This window comes from Globicephala melas, chromosome 19 (assembly GCF_963455315.2).
Source record: "Globicephala melas chromosome 19, mGloMel1.2, whole genome shotgun sequence".
Classification (NCBI taxonomy): Eukaryota; Metazoa; Chordata; class Mammalia; order Artiodactyla; family Delphinidae; genus Globicephala; species Globicephala melas.
Window position 1 is genome coordinate 62,806,393 of NC_083332.1, and position 19,050 is coordinate 62,825,442.

The window sequence follows — 19,050 nt, forward strand, 5'->3', positions numbered from 1 at the left end:
GGACCTCCAGGGGACCCCGGGTGCATCTGGGGCCTGGCCGGGTGGGTGGAGGAGACCGGCAGTTTGCATCCAAGTTCCGAGGCCGATGGCACAGGAAACCCCTCCTGAAAGGTTCCTGGGAGGTTCCTAGGAACCTGTCCTAGGAAAGGTTTCCCTCCCACCAGGCCAGGGCCAGAGTAGGGCCAGACTCCTAGGGGAGAGGCCCCCGGTACATCTCTACCGTCCCGACAAATGGCAGGGGCCGTGAGGAGGGGTCACTCCGTGCACACCAGCACTCCCAGATGTGTAAGCTCCTGGGCCTCGCTCCGGCAGCCAGCAACCCCTGCCGGCGTGGGAGACCCCGCAGGCGGAGCCAGGTGCACCCCCCCCCCCCCCGCTCTGAGCCCCTATCTCAGCCTGGTGCCCCGAGGATCCCGGCCGCGGCCTCTCCGCCCTACCCCCAGGGAGGCTCGGCTGGGCCGAACAAAGCAGACGCGCCGCTAGGAGGGCAGCATCCCCCCCACGCCTCGCTGACCTGGATCCCGACTCTGGCCCTGGCACGCCCCATCTTCCAGATCCCCGGCTCCGCTGGGAGGGGGCTCAGGACCAAGCTCTGGGCCAACCACTCAGGAGCGCGCCAGACACCGCTGCCCGGGTCGGGAGCGCGGAGGACGAGGGGGCGGGGACGCGGTCCGTGCGCCCCCCGCCCAGCGCTGGGGCCGTTCCGGGCGGTGCCCCCGCTCGTCTTCCCGGGCGTGGCGCACTAGGCTCCCCCCGCTTCGGCCCGGCGCAGGGGGACTCGGAGCTGCCGGTGGGTCTTCACGGCCCCGGGGCGTGGCCGATGTGTGGGCCCAGGGGGAAGGGGCTGCGGGCCGCTGCGGGGAAGGCGCAGCTCGTGGGCTCCCGGGGGCTGGGGCCGCACTCACCTCCCGGGCTGGCGCCCTGCGGGGGCTCCATGCGGCCGGCAGGGCCTGGGAGGGGCGCACGCGGCGGCGTCGTCACCCGGCCCGGGCGCCCCTGCAGCTGCGGCGGCGACTCGGCCCCGGCTCCCGGCGCAGCGCATTGGGGCAGCAGCCGGGGGGCCGCGGCGGCGGGGAGGAGCCCGCGGGGCGGGGCGCGCAGCTGCTCCGGGGCCCTGTTACCCCACCCCCCCACCCCGTTCTCCTTCCCTGGCCCCGCAGCACAGGTGCGGCCCCGCCCCGCCCCGCGCGCGCCCCCTGCCGGCCCCTGCCCCTGAGGACCCCTCCCACGCAGAGGCTACCCCCTCCTGCAGAGCCACCCCGACCTGGCCGCGTCCCCCAACGCTGGCCCGGCCTCTGCGGCCCCTGCGCGAGCCCTCATTCAGCAGCCGCGCCTACTTCCGTCCGTTCACCCCCGCAAATTTGTGGGGCGCCAACTACGTGCCGGCGCTCTGCGGGGTATGGAGGGGCGGGCCTAACACCCTAGGGCCCTTAAGCCAAGAATTGCAGATTGTGATAAATGCTATGGAGAGACAGGGCGAGGGGGCGGGGTGGGGGGCGGCGAGAGCGTCTAAGGGCTAGGCTGGGGGCAGGGGCGGGGGTGGGGGGGGAAGGGAGGTCAGGAGAAGGAGGCGGGCAGAGAGGGGGCCCCCCGGAAGGAAGGCAGGCAGGGTCTGGGCGTGCTGAGAGCACCAAACTGTTCGATGGAGCCCCACTTCCAGACACTGGACCCTGCACGAGGCCCTGGAATGCGGCTTTGTGCCAGGCCCTTGGTGCATTAATTCTCCCGGGGAATCCTTAGAAGACGGGATCCTGATTTTCCAGGTGAAGCTGAACACAGGGTAGGCAGCCGACCAGGGTGCCACAGCCGGGCGCTGGAAGCCAGAAGATCCAAATGCAAGCCCATGGTCTGCACAAAGACTAAACAAACCAAAGAAAACCGTCAGGGAGACAGTTTGTTCCCAGCTGGGCGTGGAAAAATCCGCAGAGGAGGGAGGTGAGTATGAACTTGGTGTTTGCAGGAAAGCACCCTCCTAAAGGCAGGTTGTCCATACAGCTTCAGCCAACAAAGGGCCTCACCACCTAGTCCAGCTCCAGTCACACGGAGCCCATGGCCTTTGAAACTGTCAGTCAGTGAGGCAGGCTAATAGTTCCCATTTTTCTTTAGTTTACAAAACGAACAAAAACAAAAACTGCTAAAATGATCTCATGATCCACGAGGACAAGCCGCTGCAGTTTGCACTCCGTGCCACTCCAAGAGGCAGCTCAGCCCCCTGGGGACAAAGCTGAGCTACAGGGTGGGTGGTGGGGACATAAGGAGGTCAGGACAGTAGGTGGGCACTGCCTGCTCAGACTCAGCTGAGGTGGAAGTTTGTATTGTCTCCAAATGGTCAGAGCAGTATTTCTGATTCCCTGTGTCTTCCAGAACCTTCTGCTCCCGTCAAGACATTCCCTGTCTGTGCCCCTTCTGCTTGAACCTGGGCAAGCTTGTGGCTGCTCTGGCCAATGGACTGTGGCAGGTTGCTGCCATGTGACTTCCAAGGGTCTTAAGTAGGATTCACCTCTTTCCGAAGGCTCCCCTGCAACCCGGCCACTCTGTGTGAGAAAGCCCAGGCCATTTGAGGGGCCACTTGAGTGTTTTCTGGCCCACAATAGCCAATGAACGAGAGATAAGGTCTCAGCCAGTAGCCAGGCATCAGAGCCTGCCTTTGAGCCGCCCCCAGGGGGTTATACGTGGAACCAAGGTGGGCTGTCCCCACCGAGTCCCAGCCAAGTTGCAGATTCATGGGCAAAACAGATGTCACTGTATTTCATTTGGGGGCAAGCTGTCACACAGCCATAGTAACTGTAACAGTATTGGTGTTCATTAATTATCCCCATTTGACATATGAATAAATGGATACAGACGGAGTCTTGTCAAGGGCATCCTAGCTGGTAAACAGCAGGTGATCTGACTCCAGAGGCCAGTGCTTATTTTTAACTTTTCATTGAAAACATTTTCATGGGGGGCTTCCCTGGTGGCGCAGTGGTTGAGAGTCCGCCTGCCGATGCAGGGGACACGGGTTCGTGCCCCGGTCTGGGAGGATCCCACATGCCGCAGAGCGGCTGGGCCCGTGAGCCATGGCCGCCGAGCCTGCGCGTCCAGAGCCTGTGCTGCGCAACGGGAGAGGCCACAGCAGTGAGAGGTCCGCGTACAGCAAAAAAAAAAAAAAAACCCAAAAAAGCATTTTCACGTAAATCAACTATACTTCAATTAAAAAATAAAATTAAATAAAAAAGGAAAAAATCCATTTTCAAACAGAAGTAGAGAGAATAGCACAGTTAACATACATGAACCGTCATCCAGATTCAGCGATTACCAACTCGTGGCTGATCCTGATTTTTCTGTACTTTCAATGCCTCCCTCCCTTGCTGGGTTGTTTTGAAGCAAATCCTATATATATTATGTCATTTCATTTGTAAATACTTCACTGTTTATCTCTAAAAGAGAGTCTAGTCTTCTTAAGCACTGTGTTATCCTAACATCCAGGCCTCCATCGAGTTGCTGCTGTGGTCTGAGGCAGTTTACCTGGATGAGCAGGTACGTGGGTGTTAGGAAGAGCCAGGTATTAGACATAGGTCAGTGAGTTTGTATGTATTAACATTTGGTCTTTGATTTTACAGGAGACTCAGATGCCATTTATCTGGATTTCCGAGATGCACAGCTTGATGCTGAATAAAAGTATCTCAAGCCATCCATGTGAAGAAAAAGCTCTTTTCTAAAAATCTGAACTCAAATATGAAAAGCACAGGTCGCTGTGGGTCTTATTGGGAGCCCAGAGAGCTGGCAGCAAGGCCTCCCTGAACTATGCATCTCTGCAGTGCACACTGATAAACCATGCTGTGCTGTTGATTTGTGACAGATGAATATCCTGTCTCATTATCCTGAGCTAACCCTCCTATTTTTGCCCTTTTTGTTGAAAGGAATTATTGTTAATGCATTTATTTAATTCGGGACTCCCAGTCAGACTTCTAAAGCAAAAAGCCAGTCAGCGTGAGGCACCTAGCGTATTGGGTCTGCAAAGTAAGTGTTAAATAATTATCATTACTCCATTGTGCTACCCAGCTGTGCTGTCTCACCTGCCAAAACCCCTCCGGGAGGACCCCACCTTAGGGGAGAAGACCCTTATCAGGCCAGAGGTTTCTGACACAGAGGCTCAGGCTCTTGTCTGCCCAGGCACAGTGACACCACCAGACCTCACAAAGGCCTCAGGGCTGCTATAAATAAATCACGGCTCTGTGCAATACAGTGCCTCAAAAGGGCTGTTCCTTTCCAGGACCCATCAGGGCTTGGGTGGGCAAACAGGAAGCCCCCCAGGCTCGTCGCTGTGGCTCTCACATGCATGCCCCTGTGTGGGTGCCTGAGCCTAAGCAAGCCCAGCTACGGAGGCACCTTTGTCTCCCACCTGAGCCTTGTTTCATCATTCACACCCTGCTCCCAAGGAAGCTCTCCAGGGAGAGAAGATTCTTCTCCATCCCCAACCTGATGGAAAAACATGACCTCTTGCAAAACCACTATTTAAGAAGATGCTAAAGTTGAGAGTGTAGAAAAAAGACAACAAATGGTGTGTAAGGACAGCACTTTGCATGTAGGTAATTGGGTGGTAGGAGGGATCGCAAATTCGCTTTGGAAATCTTAAAGTGGTTAGCAGTTTTCAGAGCAAGAGCTTAGGAAAGGAACCCGATGACTTTTTTTTTTTTTTTTTCTGCAGTGCGTGTCTGGAAACCTCTGGCAAAGTTTTCTAGTTTTTCCTCATCACAAGGACAAGACCTCTTCAGACAGACCAGTTAGTTTTTCCGAAGGGGAGACTTGCTGATTTCAAAACTTTGGACCCAGCTGGAACACGTTCTCTTCCCTACTTTTGTTTCTTCTGAGGGTTTGTGGAAACACAGCTATCTTCCAGCCTCAGGTGGGAGGAATCTTCAAAGATGGGCGGGGGTGGGGGTGGGGGTGGGGTGGGCCCAGGGGCAGAGCCTCAGCCTGAATTTGAATCTAATTTGGAAAACGTAGCGGTGCATATCTTTCCGGCACCTCCCGTCACTCACTAACTGAAATTATGCACGGTAGGACCCGTACGCACGTACAGTAAGTAAGAAGTGGATGGAAACAGTTCCTCTCACCTCCATGCAGCTTAAGTTCTAGTGGGGAAGACCCGCAATAAACAAGACACGTCCCGCAACGAACGCGTTCACGGGCGTCGTGGAAATCTAGCTTGTGCATGACGCCCAGCTGCGGCCCAAACCCAGTGACTCAGCCCAGCGCGTTGCTAGGGACGCGCTCCCGCCGTTGCCAGGCCGTGACCCCTCGGGCGGACTCTCGCGAGGGTCCTCGAGACTTCGCGCGGAACCTAGCAGCGGTTGCCTGGAGACCGCGCAGCCCAGGCTGGGCTGGCGCGTTGGTCGGCGGGTCGCGGCCGCCGGGACTCCGGAGCCATGGTGAGGAGGGGTGGAGGTCTGGTAGGGTCCGCGCCGGGTACCTGGGGCTCGGGGGCCAGCCCTGCGTGCAGGAAGACCCCGGGACGGGAGGCCTGGAGCTCTGGGGTCCCGGAACTGAGGGCTTGGCGCTCTCGTGGAGTCCTCGCAGGGAGGGCCCAGGGTGCTGCGGACCCTGGATCCCGGACCCCACACGCACCTGGAGCTGAGAGACCTGGGCTCTCCAGGATCCTGTGCTCACAGGGGTGGGTGGTCAGAGAGCACCCGCCTCCCCCGCCCCCGAGACCCAGGGCCCGGTGTGCACAGCGTCCAGAGCAGAGAACTTGGGTCGAGGGGCTTTCCTACCTGGAATGGAAGGCTCATTGATGAGATCCTTGGGACCTCGGGTCTCACCTGGCAGGGGCCTGGGAGACACAGGTCCTCCATTCTCTGGGGTCGAGAGCCCGGGGCATACCAGGGTGGTCAGAGGACCCTGTACACCGGAGGGTCCTGACAGCATGTCCAGTGCCCGTGGAGTCCTTCGGGGCAGAGCTTCAGGGTAGAGGAACTGCTGTTTCCTTGGAGAGCCCGCGAGGAGTGAGGCCGGTACTGAGCAGAGCACGGCGACAGCTTGCTGCCTCTGGGGCTCTCCATCCCGGCCCCTCTCTGCGGTAGGGCTCACAGCTGCGCCACCCCACCTCCGCCATGATGTAGGGGCTGTCGGTAACTCAGTTTCCAGGCAGATGTGGCCATCAGCTGTGGGAGGCAGGGAGGATGCCTGTGTGTGCGGGAGCCCCAGGGGCTCTACCAGGCGGCGGCCGCTGGCTGACTGTCCCTGATGCTGGGTGGTGACAAACCTTCAGGCTCTTCTGATGGGGTGGACTTATTGGAGTAGAGGGATTGGAAAGAGGGCATTGTATTAGGAGTGAAGATTTCTGTGGATGGGTCTTTTGAAAGTCAACTGGAAAAGGACCACCAGAATACATCTACTTTTACTAGCTTGTGAGACTATAGGGTGATTTTCCTTTTTTTCTTTACGTTTTGTAAGATTTCCACAAAAACTTTTTTTTTTTTTTTTTTGCGGTACACGGGCCTCTCACTGTTGTGGCCCCTCCTGTTGCGGAGCGCAGGCTCCGGACGCGCAGGCTCAGCGGCCATGGCTCACGGGCCCAGCCGCTCCGCGGCATGTGGGATCCTCCCGGACCGGGGCACGAACCCGTGTCCCCTGCATCAGCAGGCGGACTCTCAACCACTGCGCCACCAGGGAAGCCCCCCACAAAAACTTTTTTTGTAGTAAAAATGTTACTGAGTCACATAGATGCGCGTACACACAAGCATGGGCCACAGAAACTTGGGAGAAGTAAAGGCAGAAGGATAAGGAAATTGGCCATCTGCTGAGCGGCCCTCGGGAAGGGAGTGAGGGTGGAAGGTCTCGTCTGGCACCTTGCTGAAGTTGTTAAAAGCAGCCTTGCCCCATTGACAGAGCCCACAGTGAGCGCCACAGTCTGCTCCGGCTCCTCCACCAGGGTTCTCTGAGGTTTTGTGTTTTGAGGGGAGGAGCCCTCATCTTGCCAGCTTTGATTGTTGCTGTGGGCACTTCTCCCTCCACTCACTGGACAGCTTATTGCAGGTTTCTTCATGGTGCTTGCCAAGCATTATAGCCAGTGTGGTAACATTGGACAGTGTGGTACTGGGGAATCTTCCTTTTTGAGTCCGAGTAGATTTTGCATCCACACCAAGGGGGTCTCTGCTATATACTAAGGAACAAGTTTCCCTCCCTCCCTTTGTCAGGGAAAACAATATTCTCTTCTGAGAAGGCAGATTTCTCCTTGCTGCTCCAAAGGTATCAGCAGAATGTGCCTGTGGTTAACGGTGGGGAACCTTAGGGCAGAGTGATGTGGTCTGGGTGGAAGCAGGAGACAGTGGGCAGTCAGATGGATGCCCCAGAACAGGAATTCCTCTCCCAAGCGGCCCCAGGAGGGAATCAGCCAGCCAGAAGGTGAACTCTAACCCAACCATCTATTCTTCAACCAAAGGCGCCCAAAAAGAAAGGGAAGAAAGGGAAAGCCAAAGGTACCCCGATTGTTGATGGTCTCGCGCCGGAGGACATGAGCAAGGAACAGGTGAGCGGGCTGGCCTGAGCCGCGGACCAGCGCTGAGTTGCGGTGGGATGGGTTTGCTACTCCGCGCTTCTCCTAGGAGCCTCTTTCAGACCGCTGCCCCCGCTTCCGCGTGCACCTCCCCTCTGCCTGGCTCCTGCTGCCCTGCCCACACGTGGATACGCCCCTCCCACGCCTGCACGCCCAAGCACAGCACGTGTTGTAAAACAACGCGGTACAGGCACATGGGTGAACTCTTTTATAGGGTAGTAGGAATTTGGAAGGAAATGTCTTTCTGATATAAAAGCTGTTTTAAGTTTTCTGGGTTTTCTTTCATTCTTATCTTTTGTAGGCACCTGATGCTTACAGAGCTATTATCATAGTACATACACCTATAGCATTCTCATTTGTTTTATTTACCATTAAACATTGTGAATTATTTTTGGCCACTTGTTCATTTTGCTGAACTTAAGGGCTAGAGAACGTGGTTATATAATTACAATTTCAATTACAAGGCTCCTGAAACCTGTAACGTGTGCAAACTGTGAGAGCATGTGTGGTCTGGGAGCGTCTGACATGCACTCCTGTGAGCGTTAGTGACCCTTACTTACTTTTGATGGTTTTAAGATAAGGAAATGAAAGGTGACTGAAACAGGCGTAAGACCTGAAGCTGGAGAGCTGGGCCGAGGCCCTTGAACAGCGGTGGAGAGCCTTTGTGTCACAGGCTGTGTCCGCAGAGGGTGGTGGGTCAGGTTGCGCTTTGGAAAGGTCCCCAGGCTGCCGCGTGAACGGCTTACCCACTGCGCTGCCCCAGCCGTCAGGCTGTTTCTTGGCTCCCCATTTTCTCCTGTCCGGTGGGGACCGAACTGTGACATGGCAGTGGCCAGTCTGCAGAGCAGAGCCTTGCTGTCCGGTGTTCCAGGCGTGGACACCTGGGAAGCTTCCAGGGCCCAGGCAGGGGTGAGAGACTCAGGGCAGCTGTGGCCAGTTCGCTGCATGTTAACCTGTGGGCCCTGGGCTCCAGAGCTGTTTGTTTGCTGATTTTTGAAGAGAAGCTTGAAATCTAGATAGTTATAAGAAATCTAGATATCGAGTGATGGAACGTCCAGCGTGAGCCGGTCAGAGACGGGAGGAGCCTGGCTTAGATCCTTTGTCTGATTGACACAGTAGACCCCACTGTAGACCTCCCTCCTGGGGAGCCCAGCCCCGTCCCGGCCTGGTGGCCCTTTTTTCTTTTTTTTTCTTTAACCTATTTGCAGATTTGCATTTGGCTCCGGACCAAACCATCTTGACTGTTTCGGGTTTACTGGTTTTGTATACTTTTTGCTTAACGTGTATCTTTAAAGGTGAAAGGTTTTTTACATTGTTTTGTGAACATATTTACATCATTCTCATATCTTTGTGTTGTTGGGCCATATAACCTTCTAACTGATATACTCTAATTTCTCAACCATTCTCCTATTTATTTATTTATTTATTGGCCGTGCTGTGTGGCTAGTGGGATCTTAGTTCCCCGACCAGGGATTGAACCCGGGCCCCGGCAGTGAGAGCGCGAAGTCCTTATCGCGGGACCGCCAGGGAATTCCCAACCATTCTCCTACTTAAAAGCATCTTAGATCATTTCTTTTTTAATTCTTTTGCTGTTGTAATAATGGTGTAGCTAATATCTTTAAGCGGAAAGCTCCTGTGTTCTTCTGAGAAATTTCTTTAGTGTAAATCCCCAGGAGGGAATAAAAGCATATAATCATTTTATGACTCTTGGCCAAATACAAGAGATTTCTGCTGTTTGCTGAACGTTCCCTGTCCCCGAGCCTTCCCAGCCCCCTACTTTAACTTCTCACTTTTAGCTCTGATTTACTCTGAGGTGAGAGCAGCCCCTCCCTCTTTCTTCCTGGCCTTTCTCCGTGCACCCTCCCCTGGCGGCTGGTGGCCCACCCCGGCCGCCTCACTGGCCCTGTTCTGCCTGCCAGGTGGTGGAACACATTGGCCGCATCCGGGAGGAGCTGGACCGTGAGCGGGTCGAGCGCAACTACTTCCAGCTGGAGCGGGACAGGATCTACACTTTCTGGGAGATCACGCGGAGGCAGCTGGAGGAGAAGAAGGCTGAGCTGAGGAACAAAGACCGGGAGATGGAGGAGGCCGAGGAGAGGCACCAGGTGGAGATCAAGGTGCGTGGGGCTGGCCTGTCCCCATAGGAGCTGCCACATGGGCAGAGGAGCCGGACCGGGGGCCAGGGGCATTGTCTCGCCTTGCTTTTGGGAGTCACAGCCCTTTGTGTCCTTGACGTGGGGAACTGAGGGTATTTTTTATGTGTGTGCAGGTGGGCATGTGTGTGTAGGTGAGCCTCTGTGTGCAGGTGGCATGTGTATACAGGTGGGCAGGTGTGTGCAGGTGGGCAGGTGTGTGTAGGTGAGCCTGTGCAGGTGAGCAGGTGTGTGCAGGTGGGCATGTGTGTGCAGGTGAGCACCTGTGTGCAGGTAGGCATGTATGTGTAGGTGGGCAGGTGTGTGCAGGTGGGCATGTGTGTACAGGTGAGCCTCTGTGTGCAGGTGGGCAGGTGTGTGCAGGTGAGCCTCTGTGTGCAGGTGGGCAGGTGTGTGCAGGTGAGCCTGTGCAGGTGTGTGCAGGTGAGCCTGTGCAGGTGGGCATGTGTGTGCAGGTGTGTGCAAGTGAGCCTGTGCAGGTGGGCATGTGTGTGCAGGTGAGCTTGTGTGTACAGGTGAGCCTGTGTGGGTGAGCCTGTGCAGGGGGGCATGTGTGTGCAGGTGAGCATGTGCGTGCAGGTGAGCCTGTGCAGGTGAGGTGTGTGCAGGTGGGCATGTGCATGCAGGTGAGCGGGCAGAGTAGGTGAGCGGTGGTACTTCCCCCGCCTGCAGGTCTATAAGCAGAAGGTGAAGCACTTGCTGTACGAGCATCAGAACAGCTTGATGGAGATGAAGGCGGAGGGCACCGTGGTCATGAAGCTGGCGCAGGAGGAGCGCCGTGCGCAGGAGGGTGCCCTGTGCAGGGACATGCGGGCGCTGCAGGTGGAGCTGAAGGAACAGGAGCTGGCTGGCGAGCTGGTGGTGAAGAACCTGAGGCTGGTAGGTGCTGGCGTGCCGTGAGCACCTCGGGATGCACTCCAACTGGGAATTCATATTTCTGTATATTAAATCCTGCATTTTGGCAATTAAACAACAGTAGCAGCAGCATGCAGCCAAACAAGCCCTGTTTGGGGTCCAGACACAGAATTTTGTCTCAGGCTTGAGCAACAGGTTGGCTTCCCAGGAGGGAAATCCAGCTCAGGGTCCCTCTCCGCATACTGCTGACCTCTGACCCCAGAGACGCACGCGCGGCCCCTGAAGTGAGCAGCCCTCCAGCCCTTCGGCAGCCACAGCAGCTTGTCCCGTGAGCTGTGCTCAAGTGCCTCGCTGACCTTTGAGACTCTTTGGTCGTTTCTGAGGGAGGCGGCGGGGTTCCAGGTGGAGGTTGGAACTCCTTCTTAAGCGCCAGGCGCGGTTCTGATCTCTGGGGACACAGAGGATGGGGCTGACAAAATGCCTGCCCACGCACGGCTGATGGTCTAGAATGGAGAGGCTGCCCCTGAGACAGAAGACAAAATAAACTGTCAAACCTGTGTCGCAGGTCTGCGGGCATTAGTGCTACAGGAAGGTGCTGGGAACCAGGGTGGTTGCATTTTTCTATGCATTCTGGGAATTCATTGAGAAGGTGATATCCGGGCAAGGGTGGGGGGAAGGCAGGGCTGGGGGAGACCAGGCCCTGAGAAGGGCTGGCGATGGACCAGTGCCGCGGCCCCCAGGAGTGAGGAAAGAGGGGTCTGGGGGACAGGACTGAGTCAGGGGCCTCTGGAGGGCGTGGGCAAAGGGAGGACGTGTCCAACTTTGGTTTTCAAAGGTTGTTCCTGGCTGTGGGTTGAAAGACTTTGTCAGTGCACTTGCCTCTGTGTATGTCTGGAGGCGGCCCAGCCTCAACTGAATCTGGAAATAAATCAGTAACACTGCAGACTTTGCCGTGAAGCTTGAGGGAGCTGAAGTCTTGGACGCTTGAGGGCGGTCTGGTCTTTCTGACAGAAGCACAGAGTGAGCTGCCTTCCAACAAGTACAGCGGTGCGGGCTCTCTGCTTACGCGAGGCCTTGGGCGTGGAGTAGGTACACGGTCAGAGTGCCGCTCTGAGTGAAAACACTGCTCTAGAGTCTAATTTAAACTTTTTATTCAGAATTTATAACTGTCTATTAAAATAATTTGTAACGGTGTTCTAAGCCAAAGCAGGTTAGCCGACAGCGGGGAGCCGGCAGCTCTGTGTGGGTCTGGCCCCTGCTGTCCAGCCTCTGGGCAGGGTGGGAAGGGCTGGGCACGGCCAGCGGCCGGGATGTCTGTCAACATTCTCTGCAGCTCCGAGGTGACCTGTGCTGAGGGAAGTCCATTATCAAATGTGGAATTTACCAAACCTTGTTATTCCGGGCTGGGTCCATGAGCTCGGAGGTGGGGGGCCCAGCAGAAGCAGCACAGGTTTACTGAGCCGGGCTTTCCTTGCCAGTGAGGCGAGGGGCCGGGCTGAGGGGCCGGCGTCTGTCCCGTCCCGTCTGACCTCCAGTGACCGGCCACTTCCACCTCTGCAGAAACACACTGAGGAGATCACCAAGATACGCAAGGACTTTGAGCGGCAGGTGCGAGGTCAGCGTCTCCCGCGCTCCGTGTAAGACGGCCCCAGAGCCCCTCCCGTCAGGAAGGGACTGCCCAACAGCGCTTGCTAACCGGGCACATAAACCAGTTAAAACAGCTCAGACGTGCAAAGCGAGGCTGGTGGGCTCTTCAGGATCCCAGAACACCCTATTCCATGAGAGGTGGGAGGCTGTGAGGACCACCCAGTACCCGCCCACACCCTCAGGCACGAAGCGGCACCTAGAAGCAGGCGGTAGTTATCCAGCCTCGTGGGCAGCGTCCAGGTCTCCCGGCCTGCGGAGGCTCCAGCCTCGGAAGTCTGTTTGGTTTACTGATAGAGCCCGTAGTCTGGCTGGCTGGCCGTGGTTAGAGCCCATTGGGACTGGGTGACACTCGGCTGTTGGGATCCCTGAGGCAGGGATTGATTAGCAATGCCTGTGACGGGCAAGGAGGGCAGGCTGGTGTGTGCGCTGGTGCCACAGAGCAGGAGCAACTCCCCGCCCCGTCCTGCTGTCCGCTTGTTGGTGAGGCCTTCGTCCTGGTGGGTGTTCTTGGCCCTGGGCACAGCTGCCATCTCTTCTCGTAGCCACAGGGCCAGCATTCTGCTCAGCTGCTGTGTGTGCTGCTGCCTTTCAGAAATCGAGGCCAAGTACGATAAGAAGGTCAGGATGCTTAGGGATGAGCTTGACCTGCGCAGGAAGACAGAGATCCACGAGGTGGAGGAGAGGAAGAACGGCCAGATCAGCATGCTTATGCAGCGCCACGAGGAGGCCTTCACGGACATCAGGAACTATTACAGCGAAATCACCCTCAACAACCTGGCTCTCATCAACTCCCTCAAGGTGCTGCTGGAGTGCCCAGCCCCCTTGGGCCGACACTCCTGCTTGTAGAAGCATTTGACCCTGCCCTTCAGCTGCCCTTGATCGAAGCTCACAAGTTGTGTTGCCTGCTACAGCCGTGGCTGCGGTCCGGCTGTTGCCCTAACCCTCATGTGGCAGGGAAGTGATACACCTGTATGCACTGGGCTATGTCAAAGGTCAGGTGGAAGCACAGGGGCGTCATCGTCACCCAAGTGCTGGCAGCCGTGGAGGATGTCCTCTGGGGGTCATGAGCAAAGTGTAATCTCTCAATTTGCACGGAGGCTGAAGTACTAGAAAATTCAGAGTAAGTTAAAACTGTGAAAAAATACTGTGTGTTTACACAGAAAACAGACGTAGGTCCTCACGGTGCTGGCAGGACCATTCTCTGCGGGCAGGGGAGCCCCTGGTCCTGCCTGCCGACCCCCCACCCCTCGCGCCCACAGGAGCAGATGGAGGCCATGCGGAAGAAAGAGAGGCACCTGGAGAAGGAGATGATGGAGGTGTCCGCGCAGAACAGGCTCCTGGCAGACCCCCTGCAGAAGGCTCGGGACGAGATGAGCGAGATGCAGAAGCAGCTCGGGGGCTACAAGAGGGACAAGCAGATCCTGCTGGTGGGTTTCTGCCTGATTCCTGGCCCTCCCTGGCACCTCCTCCTGGGTGTGGAAGGGCAGGAAGGGCAGGGAGGCGTCTCCTGAGGACCAGAGCGGAGCCTGGCCCTCGGGGCAGGAAGGGCAGGGGCGCTAAGCTCCTCCTTCCTGGGCCTGGTGGCCCTGGGACACGTGAGGCTGGCACCTGTTCTGGGAGATGGGTGGCCCCGGCGGGCTGCCCCGGTGGCTCAGCCCCTCAGGCCTGGGAGCTGGTTCCCTCTGACGCTCACCTGGCCTGGCTGTTGCTCGGGAGCTGCATTGTGTGGGTGCCTGAGTCGGGAGTGCTCTCTCCTCCATCCCCATTTTCTCTCCAGTGCACGAAAGCCCGTCTGAAAGTCACCGAGGAGGAGCTGAAGAGCCTGCAGTGGGAGCACGAGGTTCTGGAGCAGCGCTTCATCCAGGCAAGCTCCCGGGACGCCTGGGTGCCGGGCTGGGCGCCCGGCTCTGGCAGCTGGAGGTCCCGTGGCCCTCCTCGTTCTGCGCGGCTCTCGGTGGGCGGCCAGCCCGGGTCTCAGAGGGCGGTCAGTGGTAGGGAGTGGGTGGTGCCCACGGCTGTCCCCTGGGGCTCTCCTCTGAAGCGTGGAGGTGGCCTGGCCCCTTGAAGGAAGGACTTTCTTCATCTGTGTGTGTGTTTCTAAGTCCGAAATCTTTATGTGTGCGTTGTAAGCAAGCCTGTGGGTGCAAACATGAGGGCCTTGGGGCCGTGCGCTGGTCCTCACAAATGGTCAGAGCTTCCTGACTCTCCTCCCACACTCTTGTGTGTCCCGGCGTAGGGACACCGCTTCCCAGAAGTGAGGGCGTCTGGACCGCCCATGTTCTCGTCTCAGCCTGTGTGCCGTCTCTCCGATCGGGTCACATTTGAAATCTCTGTTTCAGTCCTTTGCTGTTACAAGCATCCTTTTAAGTTAGTCTTTGTGCAACTGTGTATCCCTTTCAGGGAAGTCGATTCCTAGCAGGGGAACTGCTGGGCGAGAAGGTTCACGTTCAGGGTGCAGATAGCCTGCCGGGAGGGATGTTCAGAGTTGTGGCCCCACCCACAGTGCCCAAGGGGCCACTTCCGCCGGCACCAGGTCTTCGCTGATGTGATTGGGTGGCAGGCAGATGTCTCACTGCACGTGCTTTTCTGCAGAGATGGCCCTCCCTGCCTGCAGGTCCCGGGGTCTGGCCCCGGGCCTGGCCGAGGGCAGAGCCGCCCCCTCTGTGTGAGCCGTTAGCACAGCTACGGCCGCAGACTGACAGTGGAAAGGACATCCCGTAAGCGGTCAGAGCAAGAGTCATCCTCAAGGAGCCTCCGAGGGTCCCGGAGGCTGAGGGCAGCTGAGGGGAGGGTCCGTAGGCAACCAGGGAGACGCGGCTCCCCGCTGCAAGGTGGCGTGAGTGGGGAGGGGACTCTACCACCTTCTCTTCTGTCTGCATGTCGTCTGCGGCAGGGGAGGCAGGCAGCGCCCCTAAGAAACCAGACTCGTCACGTTTTAAAGAGCAGAGGACGGGGACTGGATCGAAGCACATCTTGAGAATACGATCCTGTAGTTAGAAAGACACGGTCCTACAGGGTTTCAGCACAGCCCTCTCCTCTTCCTAGCAGTGATGTGTTTTTACGGCAGTGCAGAGCATTCTGGAAGGAGTCCCAGCAAATGCTCAGATGGTGGCCTCTGGGAAGTGGGGTTGAGGAGCGTTTACTTTTTCCTTTTTACACCCCTGCTCAGTCTTGATTGTTTAATGGTGCACAGTTAAAAGTTAAAGGAGATGAAAAGGACACTGTCCTTGGTGGACAGGTGGGTGGCTCCAGTGCTCGCTCTAGACCTGTGTTCCAGGGTCTGGGGCTGGCAGAGGGAGTGGACCTCCAAGGGGCCCCCACCCCAACACTGCTGGGTCTGAGGCCCTGGACCTCACGGGGAGGATCAGGTCCCGAGCCTGCTGCCCAGACCCAGGGCAGGGGGTCTGTGCAGCTCGTACTAGGGTCCCTGTGGCTTGCTGAGACACCTTCCCAGAGGTGTTTCCTCCTGCCGCCCATGATGTGGACAGCCGCACACCTCTAATTCGGTCACAGAGTGGGGTTCAGGCAGCGTAGAAGATTCAGACCCACCTGCCCGTGGCCGGGCGCTGGTGAAGGTGCTGTGCCGTGGCCTCGGGGCAGAGCCGGGAGGGCCTTCTTGCCAGTGAGAAGCCCGGGCCCATCCCGCAGGTGCAGCAGGAGCGGGACGGGCTGTACCGGAAGTTCACCGCAGCCATCCTGGAGGTGCAGCAGAAGGTGGGCCTCAAGAACCTCGTCTTGGAGCGCAAGGTACAGGCCCTGGCCACCGCGGTGGAGAAGAAGGAGGTGCAGTTCAACGAGGTGCTGGCGGCCTCCAACCTGGACCCTGCGGCCCTGACCCTCGTGTCCCACAAGCTGGAGGTCGGTCCCAGGGGCCCCGGGGAGGGGCTTCCGGCGGCCTGGGCTCCGGTCAGGGCTCCTGTCTTGTGCTCCAGCCTCCGTCCCTCAGTGGAGAGTCTCAGTTCACCTCGGGGAGGGGCTGTTGTGGTTTGCTGGCCCGAGCGCCCAGGCCTGTGTGAGCCATCGGGCTCCCCAGGTTCCCGGGCTCTGCCCTGGTGTCTCTGAGGCCTTCCCCGGCCCCTCCTTCGCCTCCCGGCACCTTCGAGCCCGAGTCCACTGCCCACTCCAGCTTAGCCTCTCAGCCAAGGCCACGGCCGCCGTCCGCCTGGGACACTGAGATGTGCTGGCTGAGGCCGTGGCAGGGGGAATGCAGGGCCGTGGGTGGCCTTTGTGACGGCTGCTGGGAAGGCTTCCCAGAGGGAGTCACATCTGAACGGAGGCTGGAGCGTCTGTTCACTCGAGAGTCTGCAGTCGTGTGTGGCTTTCCTCTGGGCTGGGACTGTCCTGGGCATGGGGCACAGCAGTAAAAAGACAGACGAGGCCTTGGTGCCCACAAGCCAGCAGGGTGAGCTGAGGACTCAGGACGGCAGTTGCCACTGCCGCTGGCTCAGCAGGCAGAAGCCCTGATGCCCCTGGCGGTGACCTTACCTGGAACTGGCCTTGTCCCTCTGCTCCCTGACCTGGGTGGGACGTGCCACAGAAGAGAACGGGTGATGACGGACAAGGGGTCTTTGGTGCTGCTAGGGAAGCGTGGCCTGGCTCTGGGATCCTGGCCAGTTGGGTGACCTGTAGCGGCCAGGCCTGAGGTGGCCCCAGGTATGGTTTCCTTGGGGGTCTAGGAGACGGACACAGACCACAGCTGGCCTCCGTGACTCCACGGAAGGTCCTTCCATGCTGGAGGGCCCTGTCTGCCCCTACTCTTCATTCACACAGAGGTTACAGGCCTCAGATGGCAACAGGAGGGCAGGAGAGGGTGGGCAGGGCTGACAGGATGACTCATCACCAGTGGAGGAGGGGGCTGGGGTCCGAGGTGATGTCATGCCCAAGGTTCTGGCTGAGACCAGGTGTTTGCTCACAGGGGAGCGATGGCCCTGGCTCAGTGGGTGGCAGTGCCTGGAGGACCCAAGTTACCCAGGCTCGGCTCTCGGGGCTGGGGTAGTGCAGCCTCATGGTGGGGCCTCGTCTGGGCTGGCATCACCATGTCCTGAGTCTGGGGGCTCGTCTCTGTTCTTGTCCCTCTTGTGTGTGGATCACAAAGGGGAGGAGGGCTTTCCTGCTCTCCTCTTGGGAAGGACAGCCGGTCTTGCAGCTGGGCCAGCGACCCAGTGCTGCCAGCGACCAGGGTGAGGGGATAAAAACTCGGCCGTCCATGGCAGTCACCATGGCTGTGCCTGGGGGCCAGGGCAGGGCAGGTGGGGAATCGAGGGGGTTTTCCCTGGGATGGCGTTGGCAGCCGGGGTGGCCCCAGAAGCAGGCCAGGCTGCCCCTTCTCACCCTCTGGGCAGCTTCCTTACGGGGACGCAGATCTGTCTCCATTGGAGACCTTTCCACACCAGCCGCTCCCCGTGTGGACGTCCTGACACCTTCCTTTCCTCAGGACGTTCTGGAATCGAAGAACAGCACCATCAAGGACTTGCAGTACGAGCTGGCCCGGGTCTGCAAGGTGCGAGGAGACCCCCACCCCTCCCCCATGTTCTGCCAGCTGCCCGGGGCTCCACACCCCTCCCTCAGGCCCCTTCCTCACCCAGGACCCCACCTGATCTTTACCTTTGGGTGCTGACACAGTCTGAGGCCGTCTGCGCCTGCTCAGGGTCACTTGGCCTGCAGGTGGCCTGGAGTACATCCGCATGGCTCCGACGCTGTCCTGGTGTCCCTGATGGGGCCTGCCCAGTGCATGCGTGGCGTCCTGTCCAGCAGGCTGTCCCTGTGTCCCTGTCCGGCCCTTGCTCTGGTGCCACGGCGCTACCCTGGCCTCTGGGGCGGTTTGGGGCGGGGGGGGTCTCTGCTCCCTCAGAGTCACATCCACGTCTTCCAAGGCCTTTCTGAGTCTGGTGAAAGCCACACAGAGGCCTCCTGCAGCTGGGGAGTGCAGTGCCCTGACCCTGGTGCCGTCTGTGCCTGCACCCAGCGTCCCCAGCTCTGTGGCTGAGCCCGCAGCTCTGTCAGTGCTTGGCCCGTGGGGACGCAGACACAGTGCTGCCTGCAGACGCGCTTCCCGAGGGCGAGCACCCCGCGCGCGTGACTCAGATGTGAGCCCTGGGCTGTGGAGCCCCAGCGTGAAGGCAGTGCCCGTCATGGGCACTGGGCTCCATGGCGACCAAGTCCCCTGGGCCTTCCCTGCCCACAGGGCCCTCCCCAGGTGCTCTGGGAACCCCTGATACTTATATGCATTCTTGGGGGAATTTCCGTAACCCACATCTGACTGCGGGGAGGGCTGAACCCCAGAGGTGGGTGAGGGCCAGGGCCCAGCCCCTGAGTCGTGCTGGAGCCCGGCCCTGGCTCACCCTTTGCTCTCAGCTCCCAGTACCTTGTCTTGCCGATGCCGGGGACAAGGAGCCCCTTTGAGCTTTTGCTCTGCGTCAGGCCAGGCTCTGAGCACGTAGCATGCATCAGCTCTTCAAACGCTTGCAACCGTCTGGCGAAATGTGCCCTTTTAAAAACATCTGCTTTTAAAGGATGGGGGCACAGAAACCCTGTCTGTGTTGGCCCTGCCAGCGCTGTTGCCCAGATTTCGGCATTTCTGGGATGGGGGAAGGGAATAGATGCCAGTAGACAAGGCAGGGGGGTCATCCCTGAGAAGGCAGGGATGCTGAGCCTGAGTGAGAAATGCTTGCAAGGGACTAGGAACTGAAACCACAGTCCTGCTCTGAGTGCACACCCTCTTCAGTCTCCCCAGCCGTGAAACAGGGATGGTGGGGGCATCTTCCATTGTGGGTTACCCGAGGTCCCGCACATGAAGTGGTTGGGTAGTGCCCGATAAAAGTCCTCAGACTCGGGCCAGAGTTGTTCTCGACAGAA

At 58.4% G+C, this 19,050-nt stretch overlaps 2 protein-coding genes across 12 annotated transcripts in view; one reads left to right on the top strand and one right to left on the bottom strand.

The window, feature by feature from the left end:
- The window catches only part of DBNDD1 (dysbindin domain containing 1), a 12,731-nt gene extending 11,666 nt beyond the window's left edge, over nucleotides 1-1,065 (bottom strand). Inside the window, exon 1 of one of the 2 annotated variants that reach the window (XM_030849424.2) lies at nucleotides 906-1,065. In XM_030849424.2, the coding sequence (XP_030705284.1) occupies nucleotides 906-936 (31 nt within the window). In that variant the 5' untranslated portion in view covers nucleotides 937-1,065. Of the gene's footprint in view, nucleotides 1-514; nucleotides 741-905 lie in introns of those variants that run through there. The other variant, XM_060288697.1, reaches the window with a different exon arrangement.
- Nucleotides 1,066-1,317: 252 nt separating this feature from the next.
- GAS8 (growth arrest specific 8) overlaps nucleotides 1,318-19,050 on the top strand; it is a 32,808-nt gene continuing 15,075 nt past the window's right edge. For 5 of the 10 annotated variants that reach the window (XR_009559956.1, XR_009559961.1, XR_009559963.1 and 2 more), the window contains exons 1-14: nucleotides 1,579-1,935; nucleotides 3,469-3,519; nucleotides 3,603-4,543; nucleotides 4,691-4,888; nucleotides 5,047-5,414; nucleotides 7,427-7,513; nucleotides 9,460-9,657; nucleotides 10,366-10,572; nucleotides 12,109-12,163; nucleotides 12,788-12,993; nucleotides 13,455-13,622; nucleotides 13,973-14,059; nucleotides 15,844-16,053; nucleotides 17,630-17,695. Coding sequence is in view for 1 of the 10 variants with exons in the window: in XM_060288692.1 (XP_060144675.1) it covers nucleotides 5,412-5,414; nucleotides 7,427-7,513; nucleotides 9,460-9,657; nucleotides 10,366-10,572; nucleotides 12,109-12,163; nucleotides 12,788-12,993; nucleotides 13,455-13,622; nucleotides 13,973-14,059; nucleotides 15,844-16,053; nucleotides 17,630-17,695 (1,287 nt within the window). In the remaining 9 variants the exon portion in view is untranslated. Of the gene's footprint in view, nucleotides 1,398-1,577; nucleotides 1,936-3,468; nucleotides 3,520-3,602; nucleotides 4,544-4,690; nucleotides 4,889-5,046; nucleotides 5,415-7,426; nucleotides 7,514-9,459; nucleotides 9,658-10,365; nucleotides 10,573-12,108; nucleotides 12,164-12,787; nucleotides 12,994-13,454; nucleotides 13,623-13,972; nucleotides 14,060-15,843; nucleotides 16,054-17,629; nucleotides 17,696-19,050 lie in introns of those variants that run through there. The other 5 variants (XR_009559959.2, XR_009559962.1, XR_009559958.1 and 2 more) reach the window with 5 other exon arrangements.